This window comes from Trichomycterus rosablanca, chromosome 5 (assembly GCF_030014385.1).
Source record: "Trichomycterus rosablanca isolate fTriRos1 chromosome 5, fTriRos1.hap1, whole genome shotgun sequence".
NCBI classification, from domain to species: Eukaryota; Metazoa; Chordata; class Actinopteri; order Siluriformes; family Trichomycteridae; genus Trichomycterus; species Trichomycterus rosablanca.
The window spans coordinates 52,286,466-52,308,660 of record NC_085992.1 but is presented as its reverse complement, the minus strand read 5'-3'; the positions used below and the strand labels follow the sequence as shown (position 1 = coordinate 52,308,660).

Sequence of the window (22,195 nt, the reverse complement as noted above, 5' to 3'; positions counted from 1 at the left end):
TGTCCTGATCCTGACCAGAACCTCGGCATCTTCATCTCATCACCTCCAGCTCCCTCTCTACCTCCAAGCTGTACAGCATAGCGGCCTCACTACTGTCATGTAGACTCTCCCTTTTACTCTGGTACATACCCTTCTGTCACAGATCAGTCCTGTTACCGTCAGACACACTGTAGGGTTTCGTCTTTTTAAATAATCCCATCAAATAGAAGAAAACATGAGAGAGAATTGCCTTTAATAAAAATAAAAAGAATAAAGATCTGAGAGCAATTTAAACAATATTTAGATTTTATTTTTAGGTGAGAACAACATTAAAAACGTGACGAATATGACAAACATCTCACAGCAGATCCTCCTGAAATCTCTCATCAGGATTTAAACCGTAGTACAGATGTTCCTCATGGACGGCGGCCCAGGCCATGCGCTCGGTGGTGAACGCGGCGCTCCAGTCTCCGGTGGGCGACACGACGACGGCTCCTCCGCCACCCTGAACCCGCTCGCCCATGTACCGCAGCGAGGAACGTGCCGCCTCATCCACCGACTTCCCTACAGAACACAAACAGAACCTCGGTCAGTCAGAGTTTACCATCAGTCACCAGGACTATAAAATAACTCAGCGTCTGCAGGGTTTAACGTAAGATGGCATCAATCTGGGCGATGATGGTATCAGGTCGTGATTATACCCATATAGGTGCCCGGCTAGTTTCATACTCACAAGCAGGGATGTCTCTGGTGTCCCAAGCGCCAAAGGTCGACTTTTAATGGTGGATCAGGATGATTTATCCACTGGAAGAAGTAGATCTCAAGCCATAAAAGTACGGACACCCCCTGGGCATCACTGCCACTTTAAACCTTTAAACCCTTGACATAGTGACGCTCAGGTGACTCTTCCAGCAGATTTTAATTTAATAAGGAACTGTTTTTGTTTTTTTGCTGTTTAGTTTCAGTGAAAGGATGAAAGGTGACGGTTTGGGTGGTGAAGAGACGACTGTTCCATGTTCTCTGTACTTAGGGACAACTGTTTGTACAGATGATTTGGGAAGAGCCTCTAACAGCCCTCGTCGGCCGATGTGGAACTGGTTCCGTTCCAGTTCGGGTATCTAATTTTGAACCGTTTGGCAAATTTTCACCAAAAACAGAGGACAGGTTCCAGTTCGATCCCAGCTAGAAAGACGAAGCGTGATGGCCTCCGTGGCCGTGTCGGGTTCTAGAGGAAAGAGCCTCTGTTGAGGATCCGTTGGCATCCTTGGTTCCAATAGGAACTGGTGTGAATGTGGGCCGGTTCTCTAAATAGCACCACAGTTCTAAGTAGCCTGAACAGAACCAGTTCAGGTTTCAGAGTTATTTTGGTGGGAAAGAGCTACGTGTGGCGGTCCTTGTGTGTAAACATGATAATCTCTGAATGCTTTCAGGGACTTCAGGACTCAGCGTGACTTACTGTAGTAAAACAGCGAGTGAGGAATGTGATTAGTGGAGGAACTTATGAGCAGTAATAATGAAGAGAAGTTTAGTGCTCCTGTCTCCTTCTTTTACTACATTAAACCACGTTAAGCTTTATTCTGAACCAGAAGCGTTTTAGACTCTGGGAGAAGCTGATTCTGATTCTCACCATTTCTCAGAAGCTGGAGCTGTAACACAAGTTTAAAAGTGAAACAGGGAGGAGAATCCAGATAAACACAGATACATGTGGAGCTGTAACCCTGGATCTGATGGAGATTGGTGTCGTGTTGAGTAAATTTGAGCCTAAACACAATGATCCACCACTGTACATACACAACTGTTATGACATTGGCATTGCCATGCACACCATGGTACTGCAGTCTTCATATTTTAATTAGTTTTGCACATTTTGGCACTAATGTGGTTCGTCTGCTAAAACTCTCCATCCTAACGAGCTTCTGCACCATCCGGCTCTATTAGTGTGAGTGACGTGAGGATCTGGCACCGTTTCTGATAGTTAGAGTTATTTTAATTGGTGCGTGAGGGGTGGGTGGGTGTACAGGACGCCTCTGTTGGACGAGGATAATGAGGAGAAGCGGGCATGGATTGTGTTTGCCAGCGATTTTTGCAGTAATGATGGGCATACGTGGGTATCCGGCCTCTGCATGGCAGCGCAGCTCATCCGTCTGATTCAGAGCGCTGTGAGACGGAACCGGCTGCTTCTGTGACTTCAGTAAGAAGACTTTAAAACAGTCACTCAGACGTTGTTTTGCTCTGAGATTCTAGTCTGAGCCTGAACCATCCCGCTCAGTGTCAGCGGGTCTGAGTCTTCAGTTCTGTTTAAACGGAAACTGGCACAGCAGAGCGGCAGAACACTGTAAGCTAACGTTGAGACCTCTCACATTTAAGAGGATTTTTGTGAGGAGACACCAGCATTAGGATCGTTCACATGATACGTGGCAAATAGTTTTTCCTATGGAGTGTGGCGGTGCCGCTTGTGCCTGGTTCACACTACACAATTTTTGCCCTGATTTTCGCTCGGCGACTGGTCAGCGCTAGATTTGCCGGCTCGGGAGCAACTCGGCGTTTGCTCGGTGGCTCTCGCAACCGAAGCGAGATTTCTAGTATGTCAGATATCTGGATCTGAGTCGCCCGACTGGCAATGAGTGCTGTGTCAAACAGCCAATGAGAACGTAAGATACGGGGTGAGGGGAAACGCAGGAGAGGACTGTAAACAGGTGGTACAGGGGCTTAATATAGTTTATATCAGAATACATCAGCACACACACAAGTTTTACAGTATTTCTGACCTCATCGTTCTCTACAAAACACCCACGCTGCATTGCAAACAATATTTATTAACCTCCAACTTACTACAGAACAATCCCTGCTGCTCGTGTTGCCAAATCCACTCAGATTCATTTATTTTTCCTCTTTGATTTTACGCTGCACATCAGCTCACAAACTTTGATCACTCGCTACTTGTTGATGTGTATTTTTGGACGTGGTGTCATTAAACCCCTGGTCACTTCTCACGTGTTTTCGTGACAGAACGTAGTTTGGGAGAGCAGAGAAGCTCACCTGCGATTCCAGTTGGTGATAGATGGTGTAGTGTTACGTTAAAACTATTTATTACCAGTTATAACTTTTAGATCATTTAATTCTGTGTTTGTATGCTTTGTGTAAATCCTATTTATTTAAAGTTTCCTCCAGGCCACCCAAGAAGGACGGGCCCTGCTGAGTCTGGTTCCTCAAGGTTTCTTCCTGTAATTTTCAGGGAGTTTTTCCTTGCCACTGTCGCTCCTCGGCTTGCTCAACAGGGGTTTTTGTATCTGTTGGTCCTGGATTTTGTAAAGTTGCTTTGAGACAATGTCTATTGTAAAAAGCGCTATATAAATAAAGTTGACTTGACTTGACTTGACTAGTGTGTGACCCCCTATCGCACATCAGTCGTGTAGTGAGAACTGTACAGCGACCTGACGACTTGGAAAGTCGTGTAGTGTGAACTTGGCATTAGTTTGCTGCTGCGCCTCCCTGAGTAGCACTTCCATTTGCCACTGATGTTAAAGCGCCTCCAATGAGACAAACTGTTTCTTATGATGTAGTAAAAGCGACTCGGGCCGCACAAATCAGATCCAGGGTTACAGCTCCACATGTATCTGTGTTTATCTGGATTCTCCTCCCTGTTTCCCTTTTAAACTTGTGTTACAGCTCCAGCTTCTGAGAAATGGTGAGAATCAGAATCAGCTTCTCCCAGAGTCTAAAACGGTCTCACCGCTTCTGATGTGAATGCACCCTGAGAAAAGCTCATACGACACCTTGTTCCATGTGGAAGAGGATGAGTCGGGCTAAGGTGACCTTCAGGATGGACTCGCCGTGGCCGGTACAGGACGCCGCACCGCTTTTATTGTCGGCGTATCCGCCCGATCCTAAATACACACGGGAGAGAAGAAACATTCAGTCTTAATGACACACCCAGCTCTCGCTCTACACACACGCATTTCCCATCATCCTACACTCCCGGGAAGAGGGCGTGTCTAAATTCTTATCTTTCTTAAAATGCTCCTACTAAGGAATCTGTGGTCTGTGCAGGTCGGTGAGATGAAGCACATCATCCCGTGAGTTTAGTAGGTCCATACCTATAACGGGAGAATCTCCGACTCGTCCCACCATTTTGTTTCTGATTCCCCCCGTCGAAGTGGCACAGGCGATGTTTCCAAAAGCGTCCAGAGCCACGGCGCCGACGGTGTCACGGTCCCTGCACAACCAAAAAATATGTTTATTTATTTATTTCAGACCTACAAAATCCAAACTGACCCGAGCGTCTACTGAGGTTCTGTCCGTCTATAACCTGAAAAGGAATTTCTCCATTGGCTAAAGCACAATCTTATTATTATAATAAAGAATTATAATAAAAACCTCCGCCTGGGTCACTGTGCACCAAACAAAATCCAAAAAGAGTGGCCTGAACTCAGCCCTGACCTTACCTGCATTCAACTTTTTTAGGATGAATTGGAATATCAACTGTGAGCCAGGTCTGATCCAACATCAGGGTCAAAATCAGTGAAATCAAAATACCAATCCAGTCTAAAAAATACTGGACGGTTACAGAACAGAGCAGCAAGAATGAAACAGATCAGCCATAACATTAAAACCACCTCCTTGTTTCTACACTCACTGTCCATGTTATCAGCTCCACTTACCATATAGAAGCACTTTGTAGTTCTACAATTACTGACTGTAGTCCATCTGTTTCTCTACATGTTTTGTTACCCCCCTTTCATGCTGTTCTTCAATGGTCAGGACCCCCACAGGACCACCACAGAGCAGGTATTATTTAGGTGGTGGATGATTCTCAGCACTGCAGTGACACTGACATGGTGCTGGTGTGTTAGTGTGTGTTGTGCTGGTATGAGTGGATCAGACACAGCAGCGCTGCTGGAGTTTTTAAACACCGTGTCCACTCACTGTCCACTCTATTAGACACTCCTACCTAGTCGCTCCACCTTGTAGATGTAAAGTCAGAGACGATCGCTCATCTATTGCTGCTGTTTGAGTCGCTCATCTTCTAGACCTTCATCAGTGGTCACAGGACGCTGCCCACGGGGCGCTGTTGGCTGAATATTTTTGGTTGGTGGACGATTCTCAGTCCAGCAGTGACAGTGAGGTGTTTAAAAACTCCAGCAGCGCTGCTGTGTCTGATCCACTCATACCAGGAGAGAGAATCATCCACCACCTAAATAATACCTGCTCTGTGGGGGTCCTGTGGGGGTCCTGACCATTGAAGAACAGCATGAAAGGAGCTAACAAAGCATGCAGAGAAACAGATGGACTACAGTCAGTAATTGTAGAACTACAAAGTGCTTCTATATGGTAAGTGGAGCTGATAAAATGGACAGTGAGTGAGCAGTGTATCTGGTTAGCTGGTATGTCAGTATTTCACAACTTGTTTTCTTTCTTTCTTGTGTAACAGCGTCAATCATTCCTTAAAGTATCTAAAGGAACACTACACTACAGTCAAAGTACAACCCAGAGGACAGGAGGAACGGATGAAAGAGTTAAAAAGAGAGTTCTGAGGCTCTTGGACTCCCCTGAACCACAGCGAGGGTCTGCGTCTCCGAATGCAGTAAGTCACCTACAGCTACATCTCAAGTACCTACCAAATGAATTAAATGTAATAAGCAAACTTAGTCAGCGAGTGACTCTCCGTGTGTGAGACTGACACCAAAGTACGGAGGATAAGAAGGGGTCGGTGGAGCATCCACAAGTCGTCGGGAGGGCGTGTCAGGAGAATATACCCTCCTCGTACACCAGGAACTGGCTATGACTAAACCGGGAGAAAAAGGAGAAAAGGCAGAGGTGGAATGATGTGGTGCAGCAGGAGAACATCAGGGTTTGAGCAGCACATCTGTAGCCGGGCGCTCCGTCCCCGTCACCTCTGTGTCCCTGTCAGCGAGCCGGAGGTGGGCAGGCGGTGCCACACTGTAACCCCACACCCACTGGGAGGCGGCGGTCAAAAATAGTGCTGAAGGGGTGTTAAGTGACAGCAACTGAGCAGCAACCTTTCATCCCTCCCAACCGCACTTTCATTATTCATGCCCCCCGCCCCGCCCCGCCCCGCGCCCGACATCACCGCTGTCACCGAGCTCTTTAGAACCCGGTTACCCTTCGCCTTAGTTTAAGCTAATTACATGCCAACCTGCTGGCCGCTCTGCCTGACCCCAAAAATATATAATATCAGCGCAGGTTGGCATCGCATTTAAATGCAGTGCTTGTTTTTTTGTGCCGCCCTGCCACTGGACGTCATAAAAGTGTGTAAAGTGTAAAGATGTTAATTTAAAAATGATTTAACTGAATTAATCTGGTTTAAGTAATTTTAAGGAAACAAAATTTGTGTTTTCAGTATCCAGAGTTGTTAGCTACTTAGGATCCCATAACTTAGGGTACTATGAAAGTGGAGAACAAGAATGGAACCTCGGATATAGGTGATTGTGTGTATGTAAGCATGTAGTTGGTAGGGGTATGAATACTTTTGCTCAGACAGGTGATTGTGTGTGTGTGTAAGCATGTAGTTGGTAGGGGTATGAATACTTTTGCTCAGACAGCTGATTGTGTGTATGTAAGCATGTAGTTGGTGAGGGTGTCCGGTTGCCACTGTTGGGCCCCTGAGCAAGGCTAGCCCCTCTCGGCTCCAGGGAAAAAGCATTTTATAGGCAGTGGTGACTCAGTGATCAAGGTACTTGACTAGTAATCATAAGGTTGCTGGTTCAAACCCCACCACCTCTAGGTTGCCACTGTTGGGCCCCTGAGCAAGGCCCTTAACCCTCTCAGCTCCAGGGAGAAGAATTTAATTGGCAGTGGTAGCTTAGCAGTTAAGGTACTTGACTAGTAATCATAAGGTTGCTGGTTCGAGCACTAACATCGCCAGGTTGCCCCTGTTAGGCCCCTGAGCAAGGCCCTTAATGCTCTCGGCTTCAGGGAAAAGCATTTCATTGGCAGGGGTAGCTTAGCGGTTAGGTAGGTTGCTGGTTTGAGCACCAACCTTTCCAGGTTGCTACTGCTGGACAGCGGTGGCTCAGTGGTTAAGGTACTTGACTAGAAATCAGAAGGTTGCTGGTTCAAGCACTAACCACCAAATTGCCACTGTTGGGCCCCGGAGCAAGGCCCTTAATCCTCCGTTGCTCAAATTGTATTTAGTCATACTGCTAAATGCTGCAAACGTAATGTGGTGGTCAGGGTCGTGGTGCGCCTGGCACGATTACCGATGTGTGTTTAGATTCGTCACCGTCGATGCGCCACATCAGCCACGTCACGTACGCGATGAATTTATAAAAAACACACATTAATTAATTTAAACAATTCTACTCGACTGAATAAATCCTTAATTAAGCGAAGTTTAACGAGCTTCATATGATAAATGGCTCCGTCGTTAGTTCTGACCTTCTACGCTTAACTGGTAATTGTTTTGGAGAGAGAAAAGAACTCCGGTGTTGATGGTTTGATAAAACTGAGATCATTACGAGAAGCTTTTAATGAGAGATCAAACGAACCTACATGAAGATCAAAGGCTGACGGGGTTCCATTAGCTCCAACGTCTCCAACGAGCTTCACATTTCACCCGCAAAAATAAATAACAAATACAACCACAAACCAGAAAAGTGTACAGTGCAGAACATCATTAAAGCATTCAAGGAATCAGGAGGAATTTCAGTGTGTAAAGGTGGAGGGTGCAGCTTAATCTGAACGCTCGTGATCTTCCATCCCTCAGACGCCATCAAGAACCTCCACTCAACACCAGCTGATATAACCACATGGGTGAGGGATTAGTTTATCAAACCTTTATCAGCTCTACAATACAGAGTTACTGCACTAATCATACTTAACACTTTACTGTGCAAAAAAGAAGCCTTATGTTAACCATGTCCAGAAGCGGCGTCCACTTCTCTGGGCTCGGAGGCATCTAGGATGGACCATCACACAGTGGAAACGTGTATTGTGCTCAGATGAGCGGCTGCATCACTGTCTGGTTCGGAAATTGTACTGCGTCGGACCGTAAGACTCTCCAGCGAGTAGTGAGGACAGCTGAAAAGATCATCGGGGTCGCTCTTCCATCTCTCACGGACATTTTTAACACCCGCTGCATCCGCAAAGCTCTCAGCATTGTGGACGATCCAACCCATCCATCACATGGACTTTTTACTCTGCTCCCGTCTGGGAGACGATACCGCAGCATCCGGACTAACACAACCAGACTGTGTAACAGTTTTATCCCTCAAGCAATCAGACTCCTAAACTCAGTACTTTAACAATTTCCTCCGGAAATTTTCTGCTGCCACACACTGAACTGTATTGACTGTTACTTGCATTTTTGACTATGTTACTTGTATTTTTGCACACCTCCTGGAAATGCACAATAATTTCTGCACCTTACTTGTATTTTGCACCATATCTACTTTTTAGGCACCTTATCTGCATTGCCAATTTTACGCTGCTAATGTACAACATGTCACTACCTCAGGAACCATTGTACCATCTATTCACCATCATGTACTAACACTTGTCTTTAGTCCTGTGTTCTAATTACTTGTTTATATTAGGGATAATTAGGAATATCTTTTGTAGTTATTTATTATAGGATTTTTTGTATTATTGTTGTATTTGCACTGTTTTGTCTTGCACTTTTTGTACCGTGTTACACCGTGATCCTAGAGGAACGCTGTTTCGTTTCAATATGTACTTGTATGTAGCTGAAATGACAATAAAACCTCTCTGACTCTGACTCTGACTCTGACTCTGAGATGAATCTGCAGTCCTGACCTGTCCCCGATAGAGAACGTGAAGAGGATTCTGAAACGACGACGACCCCCCATACTGCTGCACATCTTAAGACGAGTTTGCAGGAAGAACGAGACAAAATAAAAGCTGAAACACTAAATCACTCGCTCTCCTCGGTGCCAAAACCTCTTTTAAGTGGTGAAAAGGAACGACAACATTACAAAGTGGTAAATGCTTTACTGTCCCAACTTTATTTGGAATGTGTTGCAGGTCTGAAATGCAGGAATGGATGTTTATTAATGAATGAAATGAAGTTGAGCAGCTTCATCCTGTCTGACATCTTATAAACGTCAAAGTCAGTGTAAGAAACTCTGTGTTTTTAATTATTATTTACATTTTCCATACTGTCCCAACTTTTTCTGATTTGAGGTTGTAAAAGAGGCGCTCGTTCGGTGTCTGGATCCGTTCAGCTCAATCGCCTCAAAGCTGAAGATAAAACAAACGAATGCGAGCGACTTCAGACTCGTTATTTTCTGACTCGGGGGCGATTCTAATGAAGTCTAATCACGAGGTGAAATTAAACTCGCTACACTAATCACACGACTAATTAATGACAATTTCCTCCTTCGTTAAATTATCGGTTGTATTTAATAGGATTTAGTTTAGTGTAGATCAGATCAGGGTTTATTCAGACCCTCGGGTGGGTCGCAACCCAAAAAATAAGAATTAATTTTACATTTTTACATTTGTGGTATTTAGTAGATGCTTTTATCCAAAGCTGTAGCCTAGTGGTTAAAGTACTGGACTAGTTGTCACTGTTGAGCCCTTGAGCAAGGCCCTTAACCCACAATTGCTTAGACTGTATACTGGTACAGTACTGTAAGTCACTTTGGATAATACTGAAAAATACTGAAAATGTAAACGTAAATATAATCCAAAGCAATTTGAGCCATCAAGAATTAAGGGGCCCAACCGTGGCATATTGGCGGTGGTGGGGCTGGAACTGGCAACCATCTGATAGTACCTTAACCACTGAGTTCCACTTTCCCATTCAATTAAATAATTAAATAAACAATATTTAACAGGCACATAAACAAAAAATAAACTTGTACATGAGCGCCCCCTTGTGGAGGTTTTATGTTACACCTTAGAACGTAAACCACAGTGTGACCAGATTGCCATTATTTTTATTCTTAATTACATAATTAATTAAATAAACAAATTCTAACAGGCACATGACCCCAAAATGAACTTATATATGAGCGCCCCCTTGTGGAGGCTTTACGGTACATCTTGTAAACCATAGTATGACCAGACTGCCACTGTTTTAATTATTAATTAAATAATTAAATACACAAATTTTAACAGACACCTGAGCAAGGCCCTTAACCCTCTCGGCTCCAGGGAAAAGCATTTCGTAGGCAGTGGGAGCTCAGCGGTCAAGGTACTTGTCTAGTAATCAGAAGGTCGCTGGTTCAAGCCCCACCACAGCCAAGTTGCCACTGTTGGGCCCCTGGCAACCTTCTGATAAGTGGCCAGTACCTTAACCACTGAGCTACCGCGTTCCTATTTAAATAAATAATTTAATAAACAATATTTAACACATAAACACAAATTAAACTTGTTCATGAGCGCCCCCTTGTTGAGGCTTTACATTACACCTTGTAAACCACAGTGTGACCAGATTACCACATTTTTTATTATTAATTAAATAATGAAATAAACAAACTTTAATAGGCACGTATGATGAACACAATTTGAACGTATACATGAGCGCCCCCTTGTGGAGGCTTTACGGAACATCTTGTAAACCACAATAGGACCAGATTGCCACCAACTTTTCATGATTAATTAAATAATTAATTCGTTTTGATGTATCGTTTGTGTGGCCTGGGTTGTGGTACGAATGATAAACGTAAATACTGGACGTTTCTGGTAAGCAGTTACTCACCAGTGTGAGTTGAAGAGTTCTCTGACACCGACGGCGTACTTCTTATAGCGCCTCCACTCCTGTATCTCCTGCTCCAGCACCAGCGCCTCCGCCGGGACAGTAGGAGTTCCGATGCTCTCGGCGAACAGGTTCGCTCCTCGGCCCGTCAGCATGACGTGATGGGTCTGAAACCAGGGAGGAGAGGAGTGGATTATTACTGTGTCTCAGTAATGCACTACATCTTCATCATTTAATAATGATTATAATTATTAACCCTGCAGGTATCAGTTTATTTATTATTATGATTTAAATGTGAAACGTTGTACTGGAATCATAATAAACCTTCAGTAATAATACAGGAACAATTACAGTACAATAAGTTGGGATGAATTTAATTATAATAAACTGAATTTAACCTGAGTGAAGGTTCACATCCCTGTTAATGATTTACTAAATATTTACTGATTTACTTCATAATGATAGATAAATATATTTGATTGATTTGATTGATAGATTTTATTTATATCTGATTTGTAGAATTAATTGACAGATAGATAAATAGATTTGATTTGATTGATACATAGACAGAGAGACAGATAAAAAAAGACAGATTTGATTAATAGATTTGATTGATAGATAGACACAGACAGACAGACAGACAGACAGACAGACAGATAGATTTGATTGATAGATTTGATTGATACACAGACAGATATACAGACAGATCAAAAGACACAGACAGATAGATAGACAGATAGACAGACAGACATATAGACAGACATAGATAAATAGATTTGGTTGATTGATTAATTTGATTGTAATAAAACCTGTAGTTCTGTGGTTAGCTGTAACTGAAATGAGCTGTACCACAGAGGTCAGAAAAGGACCATATTACCAAAAGTTTATGGACACCTTGATATTTTACCTACCACTAATGTCTGTGGTTTTGCTAGATGAAGCGACCACAGATCTATTATAATATTTATATTTCGGCATTTAGCGGAGACTTTCATTCAGATTGACTTACAGTACTGTGACAGTATACAGTCTAAGCAATTGAGGGTTAAGGGCCTTGCTCAAGGGCCCAACAGTGGCAACCTGGCGGTGGTGGGGCTTGAACCAGCGACCTTTTGATTACTAGTCCAGGACCTTAACCACTAGGCTACACCTGCTCAACATGGAAGGGAATCTTTCATTCACAGAGGCTCTTGAACTGATGGAAACCTTGGTCTGACCATGTCACCAATGTTCTAGCACTATTCATGGTAGACCTGGTTTGGTGTTTTTGGATAATATGTGACCCTCCAGGTGACAGTTTGGGTGATCTAACCACCCTGGAGAACATTTCTGACCCTTGTTCACTTCCACCCCTGGAGATCTCCAGTGCGGGTCTGAACAGCCGAGCGAGACGCCTCGACCCGAACACTCAGCAGGTTAACACCACCGTTCAGCTCTGATGCAGGGCCGGCCTTAAATACACGTCTTCTGTGGATTACTGTGACCTATAGATCAAATAACGCCAAGCACTTCTGATCCCACGCCAACGCAACTCGGTTAAAGGCGGATCGGCGGCGTGCAAAGGCCACGGCTGTCAGAATCACCGGTGAGCTCACGGGCGGACGGGTCGTGATTAGAGACCGGAGCTCAGACTGGCAGAGCGGTACGGTACACGGTACACATTACTGTTACTCTCAACTAAAGGTCACCGCTCGTAATGATGGAGCAAACGCTTCTTCTTCTGGTTAAATATCTGAGCAGAAACACGACGCTCTCGAGCACGGATTTAAGATCTAAGATAAAAATTAATAATACACATTCACACACAGAGTTTTACATGCTCATGTACATTTACAGCGGACGCTTTTATCCAAATCGACTTACAGTACTGTGACAGTGTGCAATCTGAGCAATCGAGGGATAAGGGCCTTGCTCAAGGGCCCAACAGTGGCAACCTGGCAGTGGTGGGGTTTGCTTATTAGTCCAGTACCTTAACCACTAGGCTACAACTGCCTACATACTTGTACTAAAGCTCATTCATTGTCATCATGTAAACGTCTACACATGTGCAGTCCAATGAAATTCCTTTTCTGGGGTCAGAGCTCAGGGTCAGTCGTTGTACGGGGCCCCTGGAGCAGACAGGAATAAGGGTCTTGCTCAAGGGCCCGACAGTGGCTGCATAACAAAGCCAGGATTCAAACTGATAATCTTATCAATTGATAGTCTAAAGTTCTACTCACTAGGATACCACTGTATCGCTGGGTTGTGGCAGCTCAGCAGTTAAGGTACTGGACTAGTAATCAGAAGGTTGCTGGTTCAAGCCCCAGCACTGCCACTGTTGTACCACCATTGGCGCTAAACAAGGTCCTTAAATTCACAGGGCAAAGGGCAGGAAACACCTCGGACAGGTCGCCAGTCCATCACAGGACACACACACACACACTGGTTAATTTCCAGTGTCTCCAGTTAACCTGACTGCACGTCTTTGGACTGTGGGAGGAAACCCACACAGACACGAGGAGAACATGCAAACTCCACACAGAAGGGAGCCTTGGAATCGAACCCATGCCCTTCTCGCTGTGAGGTGACAGTGCTCCCCACTGCACAATGCCGCTGTGTTCATACACATACTAATATACTTACGTTTATATACATAATAATGTAGTATTTATGATGTAGTATTGTTATAGAGTGAGTTTTAACATAATATAAGTATATAAAGTATATAAATATAAAAGGTAGCCACTGACAAACAGCATAACAGTAAAATAAAAGCAGTGGCCAAAATAACAGAAACAAGGTAACAAATGAAAGACAAAAACATCAACCCACGAGGGAGAATGTGGACAGAACAGGGGTGGCGCAGAAGTAAAATCTGGTCATCATGATATGCCAGGCTGCTCAGAGCGCCAGCGACAACCAAATTCTCAAATAAAGAGGCGAAATCAAGGAAACACAGAACAAGCCAGGGGTAGGAATGCACCAGCACCATCCTGCCCCACTGATTGGTCCAAACGTGGGGCCCGCTTCGGAAACAGACGTCATTTTGTATTTATAAAACATCGGCGTGATTTAGAAATGTCTGTCTCTGACGTCTACACATTCTTCATCCCTGTGATGTGGGTCCTGTAACCTGATTAGAACATATTGATCTGTATGTTAGAGGTCCTGATGCATTCAGTCATTTATCACTAGAGCTCCGTGTTCTAGTGGGGGTTCTGTAAAGGACTGGTGGTCAGTGTGAGGATTTCACTTACTCAAACCTATAGGGCTGCTCGGAATAGCCAGTTGACCATGCGGGAATTAGAAAGCAACCCACAAGACACTGGGAGAATGTGCAAAACTCCACAGACAGTGATCACAAGTGAGATATCAAACCAGGACTTTGGGAACCCTGTTGCTTTGCAGTAGACTCTTCACTACAACACTCGTATTGCTCGTCATTTATTATGTTTTTAAACTAGCAAGCAACTGCAAACTGCAACAAATACCGTTAAGAATTAAAGCGCCTCAGTAGGAGCCTAGAATTTAGACACGCCCTCTTCTCTCGTGTGGAGAGAGAGCACTCTGGGTTTTTTTATGTGTGAAATAACACCAGGATCAGGACTTTTAAACATTACTGTGGTTATTAATGTCATTGCTCTGTGTCGTATATAGTGCAGCGTAACACACAGACAGAAGCTGGAGCTGATGAAGCTGGATGAAGCTCCACCGCCGCATCGATCGCAGCCTGATGAATTTTTAATACGGCCTATTAAACAGAGCCGCCGATCCCCGGTGAAGCCAAGGTCTTCCGGGGCGGTCAAGATAGGTGCTGCAGCTAATCAATCGCCGTGTAATCTGGTCCTCTTACCACCCACCGCTGCAGGGGGGGTGAATGTTCTGCACTGGAGGTGTGAAAACAAACGAATACAGGGGGGTGTAGATGGATCTGGCAACCATATTTTAACGCACTGAGCTTAAAAAGAGAGAAAATGACTTCTTATAAGCTACAGCGGCGTAATCAGTCCAAACTGTTGTTGGGGGTCAGATGGAGTGAAAATCCACAACCACGGGGCCACAACCACGGGGCCACAGAGTCTTTAATAATAAAATAAATAAAGTAAGTGTGATGCAGAGATGTTCACGTCACGAAATACGAGTCCGAGTCAAGTCACGAGTCAATATAATCTACACAAAACATATATTATAAATGTAGCGTAGAAATAAAGAAATAATCTGTAAATTCAGATAAAAACAACAACAGATTAGCGAGTGTATTTAGCCGTTTTACTTCGTGTCTTTACTTTCCTCCTCATTGTGTAAATGAATGTAATTTCTGTAACAAGAAGGTTCCAGTTAAAAGCTTCAACTGATACGTTTTGTTTTCATTACAGAACAAAAGCGCTCGATAAATCACGGCACAGCGGCCAAAATCCCAAACACAGCAAAAACCATCATAACCGCTGCTTACCTTAGCTTCTGTTCTTCCAGATGCTATTACATTTATAAGCGTGCGTCCCATTAGGAACAGAATCCGTTATTTTATAAATGTGCTTATAATTAAAAACCTCCAAACTTTTCCCGGTGGTGAAGTAAAACAGGAAGTGGTTAGAAAGCTGATCGAGCGTTTCATTACCACGTCATCTGTGTGACGCAAACTGAATAAATGTAAATAACAGCATTTCTTACTAACAATTACAATCAGAAGCTCTGATTGGTTCAGAAAGCGTCTTTTAACCATCAGCACCGATTCTGTAGGAGTGTTCCATTCACCCCGGTCGTTCCTGTGAAGTGCACTACGTAGGGTATTCCACCATTTTAAGTGAGATTCTGATCCAAAGGTAACGAGAATGTTCAAATGAAGTGAACTTCAGACTGTGTAGGGAGTAGGGAGCGACGCTTCATCACTACACCGGAAGCTGCTGGAACATTTACACATTGTGTGTGTTGTGGGTTAAGACGGCCGGAGCGTTATTTTTATTAGAGAGTAGAATATTTATAATAATAATAATTATATATATATATATATATATATATATATATATATATATATATAATTATCACACGTAACTAATGTGAACACGTGCTGACGCTAGAGACTCTTGTTGTTTATTTGAGTAATTTTTTTGTGAGTCGCTGTGTGTGCGACTTAAGTGCGACTTGGATTTGAGTCTCCATCTCTGCTGTGACGTTAATGTTTTGAGTCGGGGAAAAGAAGACTGGGAGAGATTTAGATCTGGTTTATGTCAGAGCGCCACCCGGAGTTCAAGCAGTTCTGATTAATAGCGGCGTCTTGTTAAGAAACTAAAGAGGTGAAATCTTTTTTAAACGGAAGGTGCTCAGGGTTTTGCACAGATTTGATGCTCTATTATCCAATCTTAAATCTCAGGGGTGCTAGCAGCCTGGTCGGGTGCTTGACAGACACAAATATTTGAGAAAACTGGCTAAACTGGGAAAAACCCATCATGATGATTAATGATGATTATTGATGCATTTGTCAAATATTTAAACCCCAAACCCAGTCCAATTAGCTTTCTGCTGCCTATGGATAAAATCGTAGGCTAAATTAGACATACCCACTTCCCTGTTGTACGTATTAACCCCGAGTCCTGACACGCTGCTATCAGAACATTAGAAATGAGTAGAATATATCTCTAACTCTCTCTCTATCACAGATTTATCTTATAAAGAGAAAGAGCCGCTCGCTCCATCAGTCTGACCTTTGCGCTCTGTCTCAGAACCAGATTGGTGTTATGAGACTCTCATTTTCACCCTCACAAGGAGCGCTGATTCAAATCAATCCCGAAATCATCCACCACCAACGCCACTGATGCCACTTCAACTCGCTTTCATTCAAAGCTGCAGATGAAAGAACGGATGAAGCTGGAAGTCACGCCGTCGTTAAAGCTTCCATCACAAGCGCTATTATTTACCACAAGGATTTAAATGTCGCACCTTTTCCATCACAGCGCGGGCGAGGCTAACCGGGTTAGCGATGTTCCTGACTGAAGAAACGGCCCCGGCCCCGAGCGTCCTTCCCTCCATGATGAAGGCGTCCAGCTCCACCTCTCCATCCTCATTCAGCACGGCGCCGTGACCTACAACGGGACAGCAACACCATCACTCCAGGGGTCTGTGTCAAAACCTATCGACCCGCCCTGCTTCCCTACTGACCACCTGATCAGATCCTCAGTAGAGGATTCTAATAAAACCTGGAACTGGGATTGATCTTCAGCACTGAGAAGGCGTCGGATGCTCCCTCGTTATTCAGTCAGATCATCACTCAGAATTAAGGCGCCTCAGTAGGAGCATTTTAAGTGGAGATAAGAATTTAGACACGCCCTCTTCTCAGGAGTGTAGGATGGGAGATGTAGGTTTTCACACAGACCCTAAATAAACTGACTGCACACATTTTCTCAGCAGGAAACAGTAACGGGGAGGAAACCACGTCCGACCTTTAGATCAGTTCCATAACGGACTCAGAATTGACCGACACCCGATTCTCACAACCAGGACACGTTCAGTCCATCAGAGCATGCTGGGAAAAAACAGGATTTCTACTTTAATCTGAGCGGGATCCAACAGGGTGCGTCTTCGGTGCCGACGGACTCTGTTTCCTAAATGTTTGAGCCAAATAAGTTCAGACATCAAACTCCAGCCAATCGTCACTTCTCATGTGTATTTTTGTGACTAGTAATTATGATTATCATTATTATTATTATTATTACCATTAATATTATTATTAGTATTTTTTTTATTATTATTATTATCATTATCATTATTATTATTATAACTGCTATTATTATTATCATTATTATTAGTTATTATTATTATACTTACTATAACTATTATTATTATTAATGCTATTATAATAATAATAATAATTATTATTATTATTATTATTATTACTATTATTATTATTACTAATATTATTATTATTTTATCATATTCTTTATTATTATTACTGAAATTATTATTATTTCATTATTATTATTATTATTACTGATATATTATTATTTTATTATTATTATTATCACTATTATTATTATTATTATTACTTTTATTAATAATAATATCATTATTATTATTACTTTTATTAATATTATTATCATCATTTATTTATTTCTGCACTCACTACGGTCACTACGGTTTAGACTCTCACTCTCACACCTCCTGACAGTCAGAACTGCAGCACTCTCAGGGTGTTTGGGGGAGTGAGCGAGTGCAGGAAACAAAAGTAGCTGGGATTAATCTGGTACTGGTGATGATACTCAGCGCTCTCAGGGTGTTTGGGGTAGTGAGTGAGTGGTACTGGTGATGATCCTCTCACGTTCAGCTGGTTTATTAAGAGACTGAAGAGCATCGTATTTCCCCAACACTCTCTCATTCACACCTCACCTCACCGTCTCCTCTCCCAGCAGCACTACATCAGTCCTGTATCGATCAGCCTGAGCCCAGGGACGCTCGCTGGAGAAAATCATCCCCCTGATGAAGTGCTGATTCTGCTCGTCTCCACCGTACACCGTTTCACCCGCCGCGTCACGTCACCGTCACTAATGAGATGAAGCCTGACAGAGCGGCGGTGTTAATGAAGTGTTCTGTTCCCTCTCTGCTGTAATGTGATGAACACTCCAGCTCCTCTCACCTCACTCTCGGGGTGATCATTAACAACCAAGTAACGACAGCACCGAGACGAATACAGGTCATGAACTTCAGGAGCAAGTCAGCTCACAGCAGGGCTGAGATTTCACTAAATTACTTAAAGACTGTTGCGAGTTCAAATAAAATAATAGTAATAATAATAATAATAATAGTAATATTAATAATAATATTAATAATAATAGAAATAATAATAATAATAATTATGAAAATAATAGTAATAATAATAATAATAATAGTGATAATAATAATAATAGTAATAATAATAGTACTACTACTAATAATAATAATTATAATAATAATAATAGTGATAATAATCATTATAATGATAATATTAACAATACTAATAATAGTAATAATAATAATAATAGTAATATTATTAATAATAATAGTTATAATAGTAATATTAATAATATTGATAATGATAATAATAATAATATTAATAATAATAATAATAGTAATAATATAATATAATATAATAATAATAATAGTAGTAATATTAAAAATAATAATAGTTATATTAATAATAATAATAATAGTAATAATATAATATAATATAATATAATAATAAATCTGGCATCAAACCTTATTATTATTATTATCATTATTAATATTAAATCAATGATATATAAAGAAAATGTCCCAATACTTTTGGCATATAGTGCATATTCATAGGCAGCTCAGCGACACAGCCAGTAGAGTGACTTCTACTTTTCTCCCACCTCCCAAATTTCATGCAGAAGGTGGATTCGCTGCTTGAAATCACCCCTCGTTTTGAGTGAGTAAATGTGTGTGTGTTTGATGTGATGATTGTGGTATATTGGCAGCCTGTGCAGGATTTATTAACGTCTGGCACCCTGTGTTTTAAGATGGTACTGGGCCATGAGGATCTGGTAATTGGATATGACTAAATTGGGATAAAATTGGGGAGAAAATGTATAAATAGAAAAAAATACCTGCATCGAAAGCCGGATCGTCCTCCATCATCCTAACGGCGGCTTCGACGGCGTCCAGCGCGCTCCCCCCTCCTCTCAGAATGGCACTTCCTGTCCTGACAGCAGCCTTCACCCCCGCCACCGAGGGCTCGGCCAGATCGTCGGGTATGGCCCACGCGCCGCCGTGCACCACCATCACCACCTTCATCATCACAAACCACCAGCTCCGGCTGTCAGGAGAGAGGAGACGGTACTGACAGGTTACGGACTGCGGCGTGTCGGGTACCGCGGCCTGTTATTCAGACCAGGACTGACAGGATTCGCGTCGCTCTTCTCGGTGGAACAGGTTGTTTACAGGAACTTGGCTGTCAGCCTCGCTGTCATGTTTATGCCTGATCTACTATGATGAGGACCGGTTTCATCTTTATCCACACGTTTACTGTTGCAGAATTACGGTTCAACCTCAACAACCACATAAATAAACAGTCCACAGTGCGCTCTCATCATACCGAGGCACGGACCTGATACTAGGACGTGTCCTAATTACTTATAAGCAATTCTAGTCAGTAAAGGGACGTGTACTACATGTGGACACCGGACCATGAGCATTCATATGCAGTTGTCCCCCGTCTTTTTTATGGCTATAACATTACTTTCACGTTCAGATCATTTGAAGATGCTTTCCAGAGTAGCTTATAATTAAAGTCCTACTAAATTCACAGTTAAATGTGCCTAATTTCATGGAGCTCGTTTCTCAAAAATCACAGATTTCAGGGATTTATAAAGAAAAGAGCCACATTTCATGATAGAATAAATAAAGCTACGATACACAGCACAGTCTTAATAGTTGAATGTAAACCTTGAACACCCAGCGACGGTGCGAGGCTTCATGTTCCGTTTCAAATACCAAAATTCTCCTCCGTGTTTTGACCCCCAACCTGCATCCACAGAATTTACCCGAGTCGTGTTTTTAGCTGTTTTACTTCCACATCTTGGACATTTTGACTAAGCGATTGCTAACTGAATTGCCGTAGAATCACTAGGACGCCTCACGGTGTTCACCCACCCGTGCCAACAATGCTGCTCCTGCCGGATGTGACGGAAACCTGGCGTGTTTGCACCAAGAATGTCAAGAACTCAATACAGACTTTATCACAGACCGGACTGAATAATAACTCACATTATTTTTGCTAGTTATAACTTTTAGTTCCTTTTAATTTGTGTGTTTGTATGATTTGTGTAAATCCTATTTATTTAAATGATCCTCCAGGCCACCCGAGGAGGACGGGGGTCCCTGCTGAGTCTGTTTCCTCTCAAGGTTCCTTCCTGTAATTTTAAGGGGGGTTTTCCTGCCACTGTCGCCCTCGGCTGCTCAACAGGAGGTTTTTAGTCTGTTGGTCCTGGATTCTGTAAAGCTGCTTTGAGACAATGTCTATTGTAAAAAGCGCTATATAAATAAATCTGACTTGACTTGGTGCAGATTAACCAGTAAACGTGAGGCTCTTGAACGCTACACGAATAAAACACAAACCTTAAAGATTGAATTTCACAGTAAATAACATATTACACAGGAAACGGCTATTTCCACGGCCGTGAATTAGGTAGGAACTAAATTACAATTGTGATTAAATACAAGCAAGTTGACGGAGGTGGCGTTTGACCCTAATGATCATTAGTCCTGTACCTTAACCACTGCGCTGAGATTTTACATATATATTTTCGGCATTTAGCAGACGCTCTTATCCAGAGCGACTTACAGAACAGCTTCCATAGTAAACATTTCATTTCTCAAGTTTAAGTAAACGCCAGTGCAAGGATACGAATCTGCTAAAACCCTGTTAGAATGGCACCTTATTTTTAATAAATAAATAAATAAGATGCTATAGTAGATCAGTAAGTATGTGTTACTTCTCAGCTTAAGTGCTCAGTAAAGAGGTGATCAAGGTCTTTAATCATCTTTTAAAGACAGCGAGAGACTCCGATGTTCCACCACTTGGGTGTTGTTACAGAGAAGAACCGTGATGCCCAGAGTCTTCCTCCAGTTCTGGATGAAGGATCAAGCCGAGCGAGACTAGTGGTTTGGAGGTTGTGGGGTACAAAGCGGGGTTTTATGAGTTCAGGGTAAATTTCATGTCATTTCGATCAAAAGGGTGGAGGCGTATAATTGATGTAATACACCTGGGTGTGGCTGAAACACCTGATCTTAATGATTAAAAGACGTGTCCACACATTTTGACCATAAACATGTCCATTGTATTCCTGCCCTCCGTGGAACCGGACCTGCAGCGGCCCTGACCTGGGTTGAAAAACTGTAAATTGACATTTTACTCTGACTTTTATTGGATCTGGCAACCCTGCCAATGTACAGTTAGACTTTGGCCCCTATTATACGCGTACATACTATGACAAACTGCTATTTACATACTATTTACACGTGGTTTACATACATTCACTACATTCATTCATTCATTAACTGTCTGTTTTACCAGCGCTTTATCCTGTTCAGGGTCGCGGTGGGTCCGATTCATTAAGCGAAAGTCAGAAAACCCCCCTGACAGGACGGACAGATCTACCGTAACTACTCTAAAATAAACAAATATAACAACAAAGCAAATATAAAATAAATAAGCTGTAAATAAAAGCGTGATTTTAGATCATTAATAACTCCTGGGTTTGAGTTTATAAACTAAATGTGATCAATAGATCAGCTAAAAAATCGCTATTACCTGATAGTAAACAAGACTCCAAGTCCCGCCCCCTTCCGCCCTCTGGGCCAATCACAAAGCAGTAAAAGGAGGCCGGTACTTCGTTCTTATCATACACCGATCAGCCATAACATTAAAACCACCTCCTTGTTTCTACACTCACTGTCCATGTTATCAGCTCCACTTACCATATAGAAGCACTTTGTAGTTCTACAATTACTGACTGTAGTCCATTTGTTTCTCTACATGCTTTGTTACCCCCTTTCATGCTGTTC

At 42.6% G+C, this 22,195-nt stretch overlaps 1 protein-coding gene across 2 annotated transcripts; it reads right to left on the bottom strand.

Moving 5' to 3' along the window:
* Positions 1-267: 267 nt before the first annotated feature.
* On the bottom strand, positions 268-21,979 carry si:dkey-103j14.5 (isoaspartyl peptidase/L-asparaginase). 2 transcript variants are annotated; one of them, XM_062996326.1, is made up of 7 exons: positions 21,942-21,979; positions 19,237-19,445; positions 16,577-16,719; positions 10,664-10,827; positions 4,077-4,195; positions 3,756-3,866; positions 268-543 (listed from the first exon to the last, which is right to left on the bottom strand). In XM_062996326.1, the coding sequence occupies exons 2-7, from the start codon at positions 19,424-19,426 to the stop codon at positions 338-340; spliced, it is 933 nt and encodes a 310-aa protein (XP_062852396.1). In that variant the 5' UTR covers positions 19,427-19,445; positions 21,942-21,979; the 3' UTR covers positions 268-337. The 2 variants fall into 2 exon arrangements, with proteins under 2 accessions (XP_062852396.1, XP_062852397.1); XM_062996327.1 differs by lacking the exon at positions 21,942-21,979 and adding an exon at positions 21,702-21,719.
* Positions 21,980-22,195: the final 216 nt, after the last annotated feature.